Genomic DNA, 19,891 nt, shown 5'->3' with positions numbered 1-19,891 from the left:
GCTGCATAAAATGAGGTGTATGTTTCAGGTTTTGGTTGGTTGGTTTGTCTTGTAAAATTAAAAAAAAGAAGCAAAAACCAAAAAAACAACAACAAAAACTAACAACTAAACACCTAAAAAAAATTGCTAGAACCCACAGAACTGTTGCCATGTGTAATCTGTCAAGATTGCTTTGTTATTCCCCGAGGTCCAGGGAAAGAGTTATGAGGCAGGAGTGTCTAACTGGCAGCCTGAGGGCATGTGTATCCTTGTATAATAGGAATCGACCTCGTTCAGTGGGAACACCTTTCCTTTTTAAAAACAAAAAGTTTCGTATCTTGATAGAGATGTTTGTAATCCTGGTGTCACTTGTTTTGTGAAGAGCTTCCAGAAAATCACAGCATTCTCAGAGCTATTTCTGTTGCAATAATTAAGATTTTGTTAACAGGCTAACAAGGCTTATTTTGATGCCCTTTGCATGTCCCCAGGGTGTCTCACAGGTTTACACATCAGGCTGTTTCCTGTTAGCCTGTCTGGGAACACTGGGATGCCCAAACCACCACTGATGCAGGGCTTTGGAGGCAGCAGCAGGGAAATCACCTGAGCTAGGGCTACCTTTGGGTTTTTCCAGCTGCTGCCAGGCCATGCCCACATCCTGCACATTTGCATTCCCAGTTTCTTTGCCACCTACTCCCCACGCACTGCTGTGAAATCCTGAATGGTGCTCTTCAACTCAGCAGAGTGTAAATTCCTTTTTCTCTCTTCTCCCAAATCCCTGGGACCACATTACTGGATTCCTGTTTTCATGCTTGGATGCTCTGTTCTTGCAGAGCATCTGTGCCTTGAGCTCACAACCTGCTAGGGCCGACCTAATGTCCTGGAACTCTCTAATTGCAGCACAGGCAGATTTCTGGGATCATCTGGAAGGGCTAAGGGAGCTCCAGTACTGCTCCTGTATTCCAAATCCCTCCTTCTCTACTGCCTTATTCACTCAGAATCAACTTATGAACAATATTAATAATCTTATTTCGTTGTAACATATTTTAATATATATAATTTTTATATATTTTTAATATATAAATGATTTGTAATTATTTGCTAAATATTATTAAAATATTTTAATGTTTGTTGTATTTAACAGTCTCGGAGGTCAAAACCTTGTACCAAGATGAGATCAAATAAAAGACACTTTTACCTTATGTGAATACAGCGCCATTTCAAAAAAAACAAATGGTCTAGACCTAGTAGTAAATGCTTTATGTTCATATTTTCTAAATATAAGAAAGACATCTTTATTTTAAGGGAAATGCTTAAGAAAATAATACTCTCCATTACTGAATTCCTGGGTTCTGCAGTCTAGGAAATCTTGTTTTAAGATTTAAAATATTAGCAACTTCCTTTCAAACAAAAACAGAGCAGAACAAGTTAATTTTTTTTTCCTTCTTAATGAACATGCCTTGAAAACTGATAATAATCTAAATGTAAAATTTGATTCCAGTCCCTCCAGCTTCCCAGACTCTTGCCTTAATATGATAATGTTGCAGCCATAGTTTGGAGAGTCCTTGACCAGGAACCACACAATAGATCACAAGATCCAGGCCCAGGAAGCTGTAAAGGAACATCCAGCTCAATGGCTTTATGTTAACTAATATGGGAAAAGAATTTGTTTATAAAACATACCATAATGATGTTGTCAAGATATGAGATCTCTCCTCAGATATCTTGGAAGTTCTTTAGGCTGTGTGATGGCACAGCATCTACCAAATGCTTGTTCTGTCCCTCAGCTCTCTAGAGCTAAAAGGACAGAAAATAACCTGCCTCCCAACAGGTCCTTTGGTGGCACTTCAGGGGAGAACTAGAACAAAGATGACACCACCAACCAAGATCTCAGAGGCTTTTCTGAACTGCTTCTGCAGCTTGGTCCTGAGGCTGCTATTAAACCCAACAGCACTAATATGGAAAATACAGTGGAGGTGTGGGTTGTAATGCTTCTAATCATCACCTTTTCCCTGTGTGTGTTGTTAGATATGTACTGATGCTCCCACACACTCTGTATTGCAGTGACTAATCATAAAAATAAGAGACTATAAGACTGCTCAGGTGATGCAAACTGAATATCAGAGGCATAACAGATTATATTTCTCTGGCAGTCTCATTGATCACATTTGCTTTTATATGCACGTGATTCTGCTTTTTGTTTGTTTCCTGCTAGGACTGCAATTCCCTAACATGTATCTACACTCATTATTTCTATTTGCCCCGTCCAGGAGAAGGTGTTGGTACCCTGGCTTCCTAGCAAGGCAATCTATTTGAATGAAATCCTAGCTTAGAGATGAGGAAAAATAAATCTCTGCAGATAGCCTTGAATATTTCGGCAGTAAAGCAGCACAAAGAAGTGTCCTTTTGGCCCACAGTTATCATCCTCAGGAGTTCAGATGATCAGATGATGTGGCACTACAAAATATTTTCGTAATCATGTTTGGGAAATCGTTGAAAACTGTTTGAAGCTCAGTTTGTGTTTGGGAAGGACCTGTTGTAACACAGTGCTGTTTCATCAATACTCACCCATTTTTCTGAGGGTGGTTTATGTTTGGGGGTTTTTTGTGGAGCAAGTTTTAATTTCAGAATAAGGATATCATTTTATGTCAAAGGGATTTAATGCCTGGGGAGAAGAGGTGCTGGTTTTTACCATCCTGGTGCATTTTCCAAACAGCTAAGAACAGGAGTTTATCTTGTCCCATGGTGATTTTAGGATTCAGAGGCTCCTGGATTGCAGTGACTGAGAAAGCAAGGGACAGTCACACCCCTGATGGAGCCTAAGCCAGGGCACTCTGGAATTATTTACCTTTTGTGAGCTTTTAACTGGTTTTTCTTTCTCTCATTAAAAAAAACAATGGCAGAAAAAACAAGAACTAAAATAATCCCTGATTTAGTTATTCAAAGAAATTTCAACTCTCATCTTCATTCTACTTATATTGTAAGTATTTAATGAATCCAGCCCTTGAGCTGGTGCTAAGTTATTAAAGAAATATTCCTTATTCCTTATTCTGCCAGAGCCCGGAGATAATGTGTTAGAATCTCCCTCAAAAATACAGATTAGCATATGCACAAATAATTGATGCAGACAATGCTATTTGGGAAATTTCTATCTGCATATTATTAGAGCATCAAGATTCCCTGTTTATGTTACATTATAATTGCAATTCAACCAACTGGGCCATAAGTGACATCCCTTGAAGAGACCCACACCTGAGAGAATGCATAATTGGCTGTAGGTTGTGGATTGTGTCCATTGCCAGGACATTCTGTAATTTTTGGAGTTTTATCCTTTCATCTTTATACATGTCTTTCCACAGGGTTTCCTTTCATGGAGAATTCCCTATGCTTTCCATTAAGCAACCTGCCCAAGATTCAATATGAAAAGCTCTATTTAGAAAGATTTGAGGTTTTGCTATGAATTTTTTGGTTTTGCCCATTACTCTGCTAAACAGACTCCAACATTTTTTTCAAGTTTAAAAGTGGAGCCCACTGTTACAAAACAAATTAAAAACTTAATAAAAGCCCCTACTGGATATCATCTAAATATGAAAAATATTTCAGATGCAAATTAAAACTCTTCTAACAGTTGCTAGTTGCTATTAATCAATCCTAAACAAACGCTGTGGGTAGACTGGTTAGTGCAATGGATGTAATTAGTTGGAAAATTATTTTTATTGGGCCCTATTTTCTCCATAAGTTCAATTTAAAAGAAGGAAGTTTCTGCAGTGAAATGACTTTCAACAGTTTTAAGCAGAACTATTGTGATAAAGTTTTGTTTTAGCCATTCACAAATATATTTTATTAGTCTCATCTCTGATCAAGTAGTTGAAATCTAATTTAATTTTTCTGTCTTCAGTAAGTGCAGCTGAAAAAGAACAAAATCAAATAGAGTGGTATAGTTCTGGGAATACAGGAGGTGGCTCTGTTTTAAGGAAGTGAATCATCATCCAAGATATTTGTCTTCACATTGTGTAAATTTAAAGTACATGGCTTAGCAATAAAAGCTGCTACTGCGCTTTGAGGAGCTTGGATTGCTCAGTGCTGCTCTTTTTGACCCCAGGGTTGCTCTCCCTTGCTCTGTTCTGCTCTGCAGTCTCCTGTTGCAGCCCTGGCTGGGTTGGTTCCTGCTGTTCTTTATTGCACCCCAGGGCAGGGAACACTTCCCCCAGCCCCTCTATCACCTCCTGCAAGTTCCCAAGCTGGTTTCCAGTCCTTTCAAATGGGAGAGATTGGCCAGTCTTTGTACAGTAAATAAACCACGGGTGGTATTTGTAACCTGATTCCTTGCCTGTACCATGGTGTGTAGTTCCAGTGTTTCTCATCATCTCTAACTGGGAATGAGCTCACTGGGACACTGGGCAGCACCAGCCATGCTCTGCCCATCTGCTTTAGTGGCACCAGGGCAGTGCAGCAGCACTGGGATAAGAAATCAGGGAAATGAGCAGCCTGAGAGCCCCAGGTCACTGCAGTGTCTCAGTGCACATCTCATGGACCAGGGCAGGAAGGTCCTGCTGGCCTGAGGGACCAGGCTCAGGGGATTGTGGGGATGCAGTCAGTGGGATGCAGAGGGGGAGGGAAAAGCTGCACAGATCCCTGCAGGCACAGGATGGGAGATTTCATCTGCTAGAGCAGAGCTGAGGTCAGGAGTGTGGCAGCAGTGCTTAGTGAGGAGGTGAAACAGATCCTTTTTTTTTGTCTTTGATAACTGTGCTCTGAACTAGTTCAGTTTCCAGGCAATGATTGCTCATTCCAGATCATAGCACCATAGAAGAATCATAGAATATTCTCAGTTGGAAGGGACTCACAGGGATCATTGGGTTCAACTCTTTAGGGAATGGCCCATACAAGTATTAAACCCACAACCTGGGCATTATTAGCACCATGCTCTGACCAGCTGAACTCAACTCTGTGCTTTCTGACCTCACTGATTATTGTTATTCATGATTTATTGGTAAATATGCTTTGAAGATGAACAGAAAGTTAGTATTACAGGAAAAGTAGTAAATTACACAACTGTGTTTGAACACAGACTTCAGTAGAAGTTAAATCAATTACAGTGGAGTGTTCATATCAACCAGAGACAGTAGCAGAAATTCTGGAGTGGATTTATGGCACAAAATCAGCCAAACAACAAAACCCAGCAGCAGAAAAAACATTGCAGAGAGTGAAAAATTTTCTTTTTTGGAATATTGCTGGAAAATCATTACAATGTTAAAAAAAACTGTAAAAAAAACCCCAAGGATGGCAAAGGACATACTCCATGAAAATCAAGCTACTTTTATGTCCTACCATGAACCATTATTTTATTGCTTTTATCTATGTACGGAAAGTCTTGAATGAAATAATACTGAAATTGCTGAGTTTGTCTAACTTGCAACAAATCTTAAAATCACACAGAGCAGCTGCAGTTATTCTCTCATTGTGCTACAAAATTTTCTCTATTATTCTACCTGGTAGTCTGCTGTTTTTATAGTTGTGCATCCTTTCAGCTAAATCTTGTGACTGTAAAGGAAATGGTAGGACAAGCTAAAAGAGCCCAGCATGTTTTCAGTCAGAAATCCGAGGCTGTCAGTGAGATGCTGAAGCAGGATGCTGTTCAGTCAGCTATAAAACACAAGGAGACAGAACCAATGAAAGTAAAACTGGAAAATTAAAATCTCAGACCCACCAAGAGTAGATGGATGTTACTGTAAGTGAATTATCAGCACCATGTGCTCATTGGAAGGCTCCAAGTCTGTATGGATTGGGAGCTATTCCCCGTTTCACATGTGATGGATACTCAGGGTTGTTGCATAGCAGCCTGTCCTAATGTTTATGTATTTGTGCCTTTCCAGCTCCAAACACTACATTTTAGGACTGCACATGCATTGGCAGGGACATCTATTTCTGGAGAGAAACAGAACTACTGCATTAGCAATTCACTTGAAATTCTGCTTATTTTTCCTTTCAGACTGGTATTGTTTAGTATTTGCATAATATGATCAAGATGTTTGTCTCAACCTCTACATATGCCACAGTTCCTAAAGTTTAATGGGGTTTTCTGAGGAACTGTGGCTTCAAGTCACTGTGGTTCTTTGTGGCATCACTGAGCATCTTCCATACTTGTTTTTATGTTGCTCTTTAGCTCATGACAAGGAGCAGCTGTGATGACTCAATGATTCTGTGAAGACAGTATTTTTGGAGATATTCTCAATAACAGATTTGTGGTACAACATAAATATTGATGATTTTTAACACTTGATTAAAACAGGTGATTGGTCAGTTTTTCTTTAATTACACTCAAGATGACATATTTCTCACTTTTCCTCCAGAAAGGTGTTTGTTCTTATTTCTCAACCAAAAAAAACCCAACCAAACCAGAATTTTTTGGCCCAATGAAATTCTTGGTCACTATCTCTGTATTTTCACAATTACTGTTTCTAACATGCAATGAAGTTTGAAACTTCTGGCTTATCCTAAAAGGGAGTTCAGAATTAAATCTAATCTATGATTGCTGCAAACACCACAATGATGCTGGGCTGTTTGAATCAGTTTCTTTGCCCCATACTGAAAGCCATGTGTTAATCAAACATGAACCATCATTAGTGTGGGGTCACAGGTTGTGAGGATGCTGCAGAGCCCCCTTACCTCCCCCTGCTTGTGAGGGTGAGCAAAATGACCCTGTCCATGTGGTTTTGTGTTTACACTCAGGCTCTGTGCTGGTAAAGTGCTCTATTAATGAGGGTAAATGCTACTTAAGTGCCTACATTAAATAAATATCCCCCTGAGTCCTTCCAGAAGTGCATCTGCATGAGGATTGCCTACCCTGCAGCCACTGAAATCCTTCTACTAGATTAGATCAAAATGTAGCCTCATTCCATGTTATTTCTGTTGTTTTTCCAGTGCTTTTGCCTCATCCTTGTGCTGCTGCTCTATTTGAAGTTACTACGGCAACCTGTCACCATCTGCTATTATAAAGTGTGCTGGGCTTAGTTGCTAGGTGTTGAAGTTTGTCATCTTACTCATATGATCCTGATGTTCCTCAGCTGTTTCTTTTCCTGTACATGTTGCATCCACAGCTAATCTGCACTTTTTCAGCAGTGCAAGAGATTCCACCTCTTCCTGCTTGACCTTAGGAAGCCCTGTTTGTTTTACAGAATAAACTGCAATTCCTTTTGGTGTACTTTGTGTATACTCAAGTAAAACAACATCTCTTTCACCTTACCCACTACCTTGCAGTGTTTATACTAAAGCCAGCACTTTATTTCATTTATATATGGTGTTAATTATGGGGAGGGTGGGGGGGGGGGGTAAGTGGACAGAGAATTTGAATGTTTCCTGGACATTTTCTCCTCTGTTTCATTTTCATCTGACATCTATTTACTTATGTTCCTGCTCCTTGCAGCAGTGCAGTGCTCATACTATCAATTGCCCTATTTCTTTACACATTTTTTTAAGTCTGACAGGAAATTGTATAATTTAAAAAATAGAATTCAGTGTTGTTTCTGTTTTGGATTCTTTTGTGCTCAAAAGGAAATTAATGTACTGAAGTTGGGAAATATTTCATTAGAGCTCTTTACAGTCATGCAGAATTGTTTCTGGGGTTTTTTTTCTGTTCATATTGTCTCAGCATTAAAGTGTTTACTTTGATACATTTATTTTTTATACATTTGACCTAGTTCTAATCAATGTTTTCTGCTGTAATTCACTGGCTAAATCCTAACAAGCTTGAGCACAGCTAAAATGATTTGCTAGGATTCTGCCTGAACTTCACCTTGTCTGCCACAACCTTTTCTATCCTGTTCTATTCTAACCTTTTCTATCTAACTATTCAATCCCTATGTACAACGTTTGACTTAATGAAATCAGTTTATTAATAGACTCTTGTGTGATTCTGAATTTCTTCTGCCCATCCTGTGGACACACAGGCTGTGGCCAGGCACAGGAGCTGGTTTTGTGCAGAACTTACTGTTCACAGGCAGTTCGTGCTCTTTGCACACTCCAGTAAGAGGCACTTAAAGCCCAGAGGAGAATTTCAGTGAATGCAGAGAGGTGTTTGCAGCTTTGATCAGAGCTGTGGAGAGCCCTGAGTTACCCTTCAGTCCTGCCAGGGAGAGTGGCAGTGCTGCCGGTGCAGGGGCACTTGAGAGACCTGAGGCTGCCTCTGAGAAGTGAATATTCATTGCTGCCATTTGGGGATTAGGAGGGAGGGGCAAGCTTTAAACCTATCAAGATGCTAGCAGATGATTTCTGATAGTTGAGATTGCTGGCAAGAAAATGATTAAAGATCAAACAGTATTTGTCTTTCCCTGCTTTACATTACATGGAAAGGATGGAGGAAGTTTTTGCAGCAGACCATCTTTACTGACACCTTTTTTATTATCATTCAGTCCAACTGATGTGAATTTGACAGGTTTGATGTGAGGTCCTGGCCAGCAAGATGTGATCTTTCCTTACGGCTCTTTTCAAGGCATATCATCTGTTAAATTTAAAATCTCCATACCCAGTCACTAAGGCGTTTGTGCTGTACCACAATCACAGACATAGCTAGGCACATTTTTTGAAGTTGGTTTTAACAAAAGAAATAACCTTCTTAAAGTCTTTTTGCCCTTTAGCATCATAATACATCTATGCAATGCTTGTGAAGATATGCTGCTTATTTCAAGCAGTGATTATTTAACTTGAGTCACATTCAGTGGTGAATGTGTAACTACTAAAAATACGAGCTGCTTCTCGTGTCAATTCTCTAACTTCTGCTGGTAATCTTTTTTCAAAATCAAGACATGAGAAGAAAACCCCCGCACAATTTCAGTACCAAATCCTTTGCAATTCATTATTCCTTTCAGCTATGCATTTAACACCACAGCAAAGATTTTTCTGCTCCAGAACTATAAAAGTGAAGTACTACTGCAGGAAATCCAGCATTCCTTTTAGAAGAGCATCAGTACCCGAGAACACACGATTTCTTACCTGAAAGCTTTTGGTTTACCTGCAGAAAATGAATCTTCTTAGCCTTAAAAAGTAGGCAAGGCTCTCACTAGCACTAAGGTTACTCCAAAAGAAGGTACGATAGGTCCTTTAGGTTGTAATTTCACTCTTTGTATGCAAGAGGTGTGCTGGGTCTGCTCGCGTAGGAATAAATAAATAAAGCCCAGCAGCTCGGAGCGGAGAGCAGCTCGTGGAGGGAAGCACAAGACCTCTAGTGGCGACAGGCAGAGCTGAGCAGGGACTGCTCCTGCTCCGGAATGGGGACAAAATGGTTGGGTGCCACTCTGATGTGGGGACACAGCGAGCCCGAGTGGCACCGGGTGGCACCAGCGCTGCGCAGCCCCGGGCCAGAGCAATGAAAGGATCAGGGACATCTAGGAAATTATTCTGCCTGCTCAGCAACTCTGTTGTTAAAATGAAATCAAAGCATTGAAAGCAGGCTTGGTTTTAAGCCAAGAATTAAAACTCCAGCAAATTAAAAGAATCAGTAACGAGGAATCTTCACAATCTTAAAGGAAAAGTGCAAATTATTAAACTCATTATTGTTGCTTGGGAAAGAAATGTCTTTGTGACTTCCAGTAACTTACATGATTTTCAGCCCTGAGTTTTCACTGTATCTTTCAGCATTTTGACTTTTGGAATTGAGAAAGACTAAATTCTTCCTTTTGAGGAAATTTGAAAGAAGTTTTGAGATGTCAAGGTCATCATGTTCTATAGAGGTTTGAGAGTTCTCTAATAGCTGTTTAAACACCTGCAGAATGTGAAAAATGGCATTTCTTGCACTATTTCTTCCTGCGAACAATAGAATTATTAGAAATTTTTGATTCTAACATATTTTCTTCCCATGAATTCCTAATAGAATCAGTTTTGTTTTTAAAATGTAATCAAAGCATTGAAAGCAGGCTTGTTTCTAAGCCAAGAATTAAAACTTCAGCAAATTAAAAGGAATCGGTGAGGAGGAATCTCCACAGTCTTAAAGGAAAAGTGCAAATTATTAAACTCACTAGTATTGCTTGGGAAAGAAATGTCTTCGTGACTTTCAGTAACTTACACTGAAAAGTCAGTATAAAACTCAGGGTTGGAAATCATGTTGTGTCTTTCAGCATTTTGAATTTTAGGAATTGAGAAAGACTAATACTTCCTTTTGAGGAAATTTGAAAGAAGTTTTGAGATGTCAAGGTCATAATGTTCTATAGAGGTTTGAGAGTTCTCTAATAGCTGTTTAAATACCTGGAGAATGTGAAAGATGACATTTCTTGCACTATTTCTTCCTGTGAATAATAGAATTATTAGAAATTTTTGATTCTAACATATTTTCTTCCCATGAATTCCTAATAGAAGAATCCTAGTGGACATCATGTGCCTTTTAGGAGTCTTAAGGTGATAGTGAGTTGTACTTTATGTAAGAAGTTTTCTTGTCACAATGTGTGTTTCCATGTGGTGTCTCATTAATGATGCAGCTTTCTCACAAGAGCCTGTCCCTTGCCAAGGCAGCTTCTGAATAATCCTTTTGGAGTTCTTAGTTTGTTTCTTTCATCTGGGCTGGCAAAAGCTTGAACATTATTTATTTTTACATACATAAAGGGATTTTTCAGGCGTTTCACATGCTTCAACTTTAGAAAGAGTACAATCCAATATCTCCAGTAATCCACATGTGTTGATTCTGCCTGGCTTCTTTCAGAGTCATTTTGTGGCGTGCATGACAGCGATCCTGAACCAGATGAGTGACCAGCATTATTCAGTGTACATTGAAACTTTCCAGACAAGTTCAGAACTAGTGGTGAGTACTGAGTGATCACAGCGTTGATAGTTATAGTATTTGATTTCCTGTGAAAAATGAGTAGATTTTTTTGGAGTTTCTTGCCTGATTCTTTCCTAGAATGAATTCTGTTGCTGTACATTTTTTGCCTCAGTGTTATTGCACTGCCTCCCTCTTCTAATGGTGGCACTGGACAACACTGTAATCAGAAATTTAGAAGGAAACAAATTTCTCTCTTGAGAAAGTTGTCACCTATCACTGAGGTGGTGATGTAATGATCCAGAATAAGTAATGGGATCTTTGTGCTGTACTCTTCTGAGAAAGGGGAAAAGAAAAAGAATAAACTCACAACAAAACAACAGCAAAACTTATCCTCAACTAGTTGAACATTCCCTCCACACTTCACACCCAGTGATCCATTTCCATTTTCACAATTGAATCTACTCCTGGTGCAAATAACATTGTAAATTAAATGCAGTAAATGCCCTATTCTTGTAGAGCATCCTTTTATTGCATTTTTTCTGCCATAATTTAATGGTACCAGAGGGTTTCCATAGTACTATGTGTGGCCTTTCACATTGCTGCTATAGCTGTCAGCTAAGTCAGGGTAGTGGCACAGGTTTGGATTATATCTGCTGTTAGCCCATGGAGGCAATATCTGCACTTGTCAAGAACTGATCACTTTCCTTCCTTCCTTCAAGTCAGAGTGGTGCCTTAACTGAAATTTTAAATATGGACTAAATGGAGTGAAAAAGGAAAAAATCCTGTATTTTTCAAGACTATTCATTCTTATGCATAGTGAGACTAATTTATAAAAAATATCAAATTTTACTCAGAAGTACTAGAACTTTTTCTTTCCATTAATTTATGCCTTCTGTTTTCTGAAGAGCCCTGTATGATGACTTTAATGTAATAGATTTAGCTTCCACGTGGAATCTGAGACTGCTGTTCTACAGGACTTTGGCTCCAATCTCAGATTTACTGAGATATCACCAGGAGTTCTTCTCTTGGCTTCACTGAGAGCAAAATGGAACTCCCCATCTTAGCTCCTTAATCCCACAGAAATACCTCCAAGGGTTTCCACAGCCCCAGCCTGACTGCATTTTGTTGTTCCAGGACTTCTTGATGGAAACATTCATAATGTTCAAAGACCTCATTGGGAAGAACGTGTACCCCTCGGACTGGATGGCCATGAGCATGGTGCAGAACAGGTAAGGAGGGAGGAGTACAGAGCTCCTGCTCTCTGTGCTGCTGGACAGTGACTCCTTTCACACCCTACAAAACATTTTTCAGGATAACTTTATCATTCCAGTCTGGGGAAAGCCAAGAAGGTCATCTGAAGCAATCCATTAAATAGCTTCTTGTCTATGCTTTAAGTCCACTTAAAATGGAAAGGGGAAATTGCCTGTCCACTTAAAATGGAAAGGGAAAATTACCCACATTTTTAATCTATTTGGATGTTACCTTTACTGCTGAACTTATTTTGGCTTCTTGTTTTCAAAGAAACAATTTGAGTTTAGATGCTGGATTGTGTTATGATGTGAATACATTTTTTAAGCAAGATTTCTGTTGGCAGTCACCTGTACTATCTCTATTTTGGTTTTATAGAGATGGTGGTAACACTGAGTTTTCTAGAAGTTGCAGAGGGACAGGTCTAAGAGTTGAGTGTCAAAAGTGCATAGATTTGAATGAACTTAGCCCACAGATGCTGTTTATTGACTGTAACAGTTACATAATTCTTCCCCTTTTATACTATATAAAAAGAGAGAACTGAGGTTACTCACTTAAGTTGATCATCTTCTGCAAGTGCCCAGTCTTGAGGAAAAGATTTGTCAATAAAATTTACAATTTTGTGATATCAGATTTCTATATTTGATACATTTTAATCCAGGATTTGAATAGAATTATGTTAAATGAAAGGTTGGTTGGGGCTTTTTTTGCATTCTGTGATTCAAAAGTGAAGATTATGTTCCAGATGGTTCTAGTCAGGTGTCCAAACATCACTTTGTGGGCATTAATAACCATGTACCTGACCCCTCCTCGGAGGTGGACAGGTACAGATGTGCCGGTGGATGTGTAAATTCAGGTAATATTTTGTACATTACAGGAGTTTCATCCCTCTGTGGTTTTTTGTCTGAGCCAGTCTTTGGCCTCTCAGATAAACTCTAACTCCTTGCACATTCTTATGTTGCTGCTGCTGTGATTGCAATTAGTTTTAATGTAGCAAGGGTTACTCTAAAAAATAACAGTTTAGTGCTAAACTACCTACAATCATCTGGCACGTGTCAGCACATCAAACATTTAATATGTAAAACGGGTTCTCTTATCTAGAAAATGCTCTTGACACCTGCATTATCCACAAGTATAGGATTTTTTTATTCTGTGAGGGTGGGAAGTGTCTGTCCTTGGTCAAAGAATGGCTTTGGGGCTTGGGGCTTCACCTGGTGGTGTCTGCATTGTGTCAGGTACTGACAGGAAAAATTGCTTTGGGGGACTGTATTTGTGTTCATGTGCCTCCTAATGACTCTGAACTCTGTGGACAAGTTGTTCCAGCAGGTTTTGTGCTTTAAGCTTTATCCTGTGCAAAGAAATAAGTCAGCAGTAAAAAAATATTGTTTAGAAGCTATTTAATAGTTCTCCTGTAAACACATTGCGTACCTAAAATGACTTGGCACTGTTTATGCTCCTTGATTATGTTGCTGTTCTCTGGAATGCATAAGGAAATGAGTTATTGATCTTACTTTATGTCTTAATTTTATGTTATATCAACAACTGAGAGGGGGATTTTTATCAGTCTTTATAGAATTTTGGTTTTGTTTTTTTTTTTTCTTTGGGTTTTGGGTTTGGTTTTTTTGAGGGAATGGATGTTCTACAAAATAAATTGAAGACTAATTTAGTTTTCTAGATTTGTCTTGTTAACATTGTTTACCACAAACCAGAGGAGTAGCTGAGAAAAAGTCACAGGGGATCAGGCTTAGGTCTCTTATAATAACACCGAGAGAAGAAAAGACAATTAAAACCCCAACAAACCAAACACAAAAATACCAGCACAGTGCAAGCTTTGCATTCTCTATTGCCCTGTTAAGAACAGGAGGCTCCATGAAGACTTTTTACTCCCTGAGGAGGAGTTTTGCCTCAAATCTCCCATTTCTGCATTTGCAAAGAGCCTGGTGAGGGCTCTGGGGCACATCTGTGGTGTCACCTGGGCAGTGGCAGGGTGCAGCTGGTGGCACTTGTGCCCTCAGGGAGTGCAGCACAGCCTGGCAGCTCCCCTGCATGATCCTGTGTGTTTTGTGGCTTGCAAGGAAAGTGGGAATTGGAGAAGTTTTGCTCTAGGAGGGACTGCAGCACAGAGATGTGAAATCTGTACATTTACAGGGAGCAGAGCAGAGGGAAGAGCATCACCAGCACTGCAGGTCTGGTCCTGTTTGCTGAGCAGAACAATTCCTGATATCTGGAAGTAAAAACAGGCAGTGCCTGAATGGTATCAGGGAGATTTCAGCTAAAAGTTTGATGTCTAGCATAGATGGGGGCACACAATGAGAGAATGACTTCTTACAGGGTCCAGAGGAAGGGAGAATGGACACATTCTTGTCCAGGAGAAATTCTGGTGGGGGAGTTGAAAGAATTGGAGTAGAAGCTTAAATGACTAAACTTGCTGATAGAGCTTTGTCTGTGTCAGGATGGAATGATTTAAATCAAATTACTTTAAATCACTATGATAAACAGAGTGCTCTTAGCTTCCCAAGCATGCTCAGCCCAAAGCACTGCTGAGGGAGGCAGAGGCTGTGTGTGACAGGCAGTATTCAGTGAGCAACAGAGAATGAAAAGGGGGAAAGAAATAATGAAATCATTAAATACCTTTTCTTTTTCCTGTTTTCCCCCCTTCCACTAGCAGCAAGATGGAAAGAACACTTTTTTATGGCATTCTAGGCAGAACACTTTGGGAAACAGTAACATCATCATTGAGGTCATGAGGATATAATATCTGAGTTGTTTTTGTGATCCTCCATGGTGGATTTAATTAACTTTTGTTCTAATTAAAGTTGCTTACTGTGTTCTTCTTATTAGTTACTACTGCTTGTATGTGCACTTTATTCCACTCATGACACTTAGATATTGGCTATTAACTTATTAAAAGCAGTAATTCCTAAGTACATGGCATTTGTGGGGAAATGCTTGGCTGGTTTAGGCAATACCATATAGTCTGTTTATCTTCCAGCTGTTCATAATTTTAATTTAGAGAGAGATAATTTCTCCCAGGAAATTCATGTACTTTATTGTCAACATGAAGCGCATGGGGAGTGAGATTCGCTGAGTAAAAGGAACAGTTAGCAGGGTTAGCAACTACAGGGAAAGTGTTCACATCCCTTCCCTTGTCCTCTGGGCTTTGAAATGGTAATTCCTCACAGGGAGTCTGAAAGAATTTGATCTTATCATGATTAGTGCCTAGGATCAGTTTGGTTGGTGTCCAGTCTGCAGTGGCTTAGTGAGCACTTTGATTGTTTGCATGTCCATTGGGTTGGTTTTTGAGCCTTGCCCACATTATTTAAGGTATTTAAAAATAAATAGAAACAGGGTTTCACCAGCACATTTCAAGGTCAAATCCTACTCTCTGAAGAAAGACCTGCAAGATAACACTGAAGAGTATTTTCTAACACCAGTAGTTTGGCTTTTTCTAAAATATGTTTTCATTACCTGTGTATCTGAGTGTTTTCAGACATCTGTCAGAGTCAAGTCTTCCCCAGTGCTTTTTAAGTCTAACTTGAAAGGTTTAGCACTGCAGGTATTTGGCAAAAGAGCTGGAATTGTTGTCAATTTTCTTTCATTATACATACTAAAAATAGCTGCTTTCTTGCTGTTGAACTGTTTTGGAACAGCCTCTAGATGTGGCTCTCATGGAGCTCACCCTTGGAGCTCTGTTATTAATTCAGGCAAAGCTCCCTGTGCCTCCACATCAGTGTCACCTGGAGCCCCAGGCACTGAGCACCCTCAGCCTGCCAGGGCTGGGCTCTCTCAGGTATCTGCTCTGGGCCAGGCAGCAAAGGGAGGCAGAAGAAATTCCTCCTTGGTGCCCAGAGAGGGACCGCAGGACTTCTGCTCAGGAGAGGACACCAGGGATTCCAGACCTGGGTTTTGTTGGGTTGTTTTGTGTTTTTCTTCTCATAGATGAAAAGAAAAAATAGGTGTTTTCATTTCATAGAGAATGGCTCCGTGGCTCCTGAAAAACTTGTTTTCCATGTATGTATGCATGGTCCTGGACACAACCTTGGAATAAATGTTCAAGGCCAGGTTGGACAGGGTGTGGAGCAGCCTGCCCCAAGGAAAGGTGTCCCTACCATGGCAGGGGGTGGAATGAAATGAGCTTTAAGGCCCCTCCAACCCAAACCAACCTGGGATTCAATGAACTCAAGCTGAAGGGGAGAAAACCCTCAAATTAATTAAAATATTTGAGCTGCTTCTCAGTCTTCCATTTATCTGTTGGTGGGAATAAAACTTATATATTTAAAAAACAAACAAACAAACAACCCATACCAACCCCCAAATGCATAGTTTAGGTTAGTTTTACCCTGGAAGCTGATTCATTTATGTATCTAAGGTTGGATGCCAGTGTTATGGTTTATTTTGTGCAAATAAGGCAGAATTTAGAAGGCTGATCTGCTGCATACAAGAAACTCTTTGATCTTGTTTTCCTCTGCAACTTTTGACTGATTTAAACATTTTCTTATAGAAATACTGTTGTTTTTATAAGGGCTTGAATTTTCAGGGGAGCAGAATACATTTATACACAGGCTTACGGCATCTTGCAGAACTTTGTAATTGTAATGTATGAAAAAATATTTTAAGCAACAAGTATAAATGTCTAACAAAAATATTCTTTTATGCACAGTAACAGAAAAGGGTAAACAACATGTGCAAAGGGTATAACAACATGTGCAAACAAATGTTACTGCTTAGTCATTGATTTAATTGTGTACAGTGATAGGATGTGTCCTTGGACAGTTTGGCTTTGTTATGAGACCAAAAATGTCCTTGTTGAAATGCAGTTTACCTGTTAATATAAAGTTCCTTTCAGAGGGAGGTTTTTTTGTTCTTATTTCCCATGCCGAGGTATTTGGTACATAAAGCCTCAGTGTTCTCAAATTTGGATCTCCTGTCCATTTGTCATGGTTTGATGCTGGCACAATGTCAGTGCCCCCATGAAAATATATTCTCCCTGGTGTCTGCTGTGAGATATGACCAGAAATAGAGCAAAGCAGGCTCCAACTTAAGAATACAGGAAAGAACTTTATGAACTTACAATATGAAAAAAAGAACACACAGAACTCAGAATGAAAACCTTCCAAAAACATTCCTCCTCCTCCCCCCAGTTTCTACCACCACATGAAATAGAACCTTGGATTCTCAATCCAGTTACCACCCCTCAGATATTCGACTCTCAGTTCATCACCACCCTTCAGATAATCAATTCTCAATTCATCAAGGAGTGAGGAGTCCCTTTTGATCCATTGATTTCCCCTGGAAACACAGTTGAGACCTCTTGTGTTTCCATGTCGCACGTGGCACTGCCCAGAGAATATTTGCCCTCGTGACCTCTTCCTTCCATGCCCCGTGCTCTCACCACTGCACATGGACCAGAGCTGCTTCTAGGGTTCCCCTTTTAAGGATGCTTTGCCCAGTTCCAAAAAAGCAACAGTCTCTCACTTTTGGGACATCTGTCCCCCAAAATTCACCCCCTGGGGCAGAGGGGTCTTGAGAGCAGAGATCTTTGTCAAACCATGACACCATTAAATCCAGCTTCTTCTGTTTCCTCACTGTCTTTCTCAGTCTCTACAGAAGTCAATGTCTGTAATCAGGGAAATGACATTAAATAGTCCTGGGACAGTGGGTGAGGCAGGTGAGAGCAGAGGCAGTAGTTTTGCTTTCCCTGTGGGCTGCACTTTGCTCCCATGGAGAATTTCCCTTCCAGCTGGGGCTGATCCCTGTGTGCTCTGCTGGCAGCTCCCAGCCCGGCACAGAGTCACTGCCACCTGCCTGTGCCAATGTCACCCTGCCTTGCCGTCACCTGCATGCTCCTAGCACAAAGATGCTTATTCTGCACCAGCTCTGTGTGTTGCTGGTTGTTCTCTGTGTCCTGGAATTATCTGCTGACCAGGAATTAAACACTTCATTATGTGCTGGCTGCAGCAGACCCTCTGCTCAGCAAGGGAGGCAGCTGCCCGTGGTGGTCATGGAACAGAGTGGGGGCCTGGTGGGTTTAACTGCAGTCATTTATTTAATCTTTTATCTGAGTGCAGAGAGAAAACATGCAGGGAGATGTCCTACTCCCACTCACTGCAGTGTGTCTCATCTTTCCTGATATCAGCTGCTGGGATGCTCACATCCCCAGACTAAGAGCTCTCCAAGCTAAAAGAAAAGTCCTCAGTGGAAAGAAAAACTCAACACTAAAAAAAACCCAAACAAACAAACAAAAACAACAACAAAAAAAACCCAAAGCAACAAACCAACAAACAAAAAAAAAAAAAAAACCAAAAAAACAGCACAACAAAAAACTATCTATATTATATAATAATATGTAATCATTATATATTATATAATAATATATATAAAAATGATAATATATGTAACACACATATATATTTTATCTATCTACATCTTGGTAATTTGATAGTAGTTCTCAGGAAGTCAGTGAAATAAATTGTTACTTTCCTAGATACAGCTTCCACTTGCAGATAGAAGCCCTTAAGGTTCTTTGCTATGTGGCCTGTTATAAAATGTTTTCAAGTATTTTAAATTTTAATAAAACATCTGGGGATTAAGACAACGAGGAAGTATTTTGCCCTCTGTAGAATATATGTGCAAATGAGTAAAAGACATTGAAGAGATTACCCACACAAGCTATTCTTTGTCACTACAGAAAAGACTAAAACTTCAATACTCATAATTTTCATTAGTTGTAAATGCAATGAGCAATCCTTCTGTGTTCCCCATTCTGAGTAACTTTGACCAGAATTCATCTAATTAGAGATTTTCAGGAAATAAAATATATGCAATTTCCTTGTATTTAACATTATTTTGAAGAGTTAATTTTCTTTTTTTTTTTTACCAGAAGCATCACAAAATAACCCTGCTGGTGTATTATGTATTTGCTGCATAATCATCTCTTTTAAAATTCATAGTCTGCTGGTTCAATGCAACAAAAATCAGTGGAAGAACTGAGAAGTAATTTTGCAATATCAACTGAAACTTCTTTCAAAAGTGAAGGCTGTGGGAGTTAATTACTGTGTGACATCCTGACACAACCACGTTAAGACATTACATTCATCTTTAAGAACAGGGTTTCAGCTTTGTGTCTGATTCCCATTCTTGATTAGCACTAAAGACAGCATGTGATTGTTAATTTTTTCATTAATTCAGAATATTTCTACTATGCAAAAACTTGTCTGGAATGCACAGAAAAGCAGAGGAGACAGAAGTGAGAAGGAAGTCAAAATATAATCAAAATTAGTGAAAGTAATGAAGTACTGAGAGCTCTCAAGCTGATTTACTTCGAGCCCATTCTGGTAGCTCCTTGTACGCTTCATTTTCAAGCCGTGAAGTTCCTTAAAGCATTCAAAACATTCTATTTCCAGGAGTTTGGTATAAAATGTGCACCTAATATGCAGACTTGAAAATCTATTTTGGCTCCTGAACGAGAGCTACACAGAGTTTAAAGCAAGTTTTGGGTAGATGCTGAAGGAAAGGCCACATACAAAGAGCTTGTTGAAGGCCCTCACATGGAAACTTGGCTTTTCTGGCACAAAACCACTGCACATTTCTGCCTTCCTCTGGGAGTTCGTTGTGCTGCTGTCAGAGTAACTCTGATACATTACAGCATGCAGTATTCTGGACGCTTGGCATAGCTGTTTAATGCACATTTTCTAATAATGCTAATAAGGAAAACCATGATGTATAATTGAGACAAGCGCCAATATTATCATTGAGGCAGGAGCAGCTGGGGCACAGCCATTTTGAAGCTGTTGCTTTCTGACCATGTTGTTTAGTTACACTCTGGGTGTACATTGGAAAAGAAATTAGGAATATGGCAGTTGCTCTAGCATTAGAATTCAATATGAATGATTCAAGAAATTATTCTTCAGTCTGTAG

At 39.6% G+C, this 19,891-nt stretch overlaps 1 protein-coding gene across 1 annotated transcript in view; it reads left to right on the top strand.

Annotated features, from left to right (window-relative positions):
• Positions 1 to 19,891, top strand: part of DOCK2 (dedicator of cytokinesis 2) — a 160,305-nt gene that overhangs the window by 89,245 nt on the left and 51,169 nt on the right. Inside the window, exons 28-29 of the mRNA XM_030957232.1 lie at positions 10,667 to 10,765; positions 11,861 to 11,955. Of these exons, the coding sequence (XP_030813092.1) occupies positions 10,667 to 10,765; positions 11,861 to 11,955 (194 nt within the window). The remainder of the gene's footprint in view (positions 1 to 10,666; positions 10,766 to 11,860; positions 11,956 to 19,891) is intronic.

Source organism: Camarhynchus parvulus, chromosome 13 (assembly GCF_901933205.1).
Source record: "Camarhynchus parvulus chromosome 13, STF_HiC, whole genome shotgun sequence".
NCBI classification, from domain to species: Eukaryota; Metazoa; Chordata; class Aves; order Passeriformes; family Thraupidae; genus Camarhynchus; species Camarhynchus parvulus.
Note: the sequence above shows the minus strand (reverse complement) of the source record. Positions and strands in the feature narration are given on the sequence as shown.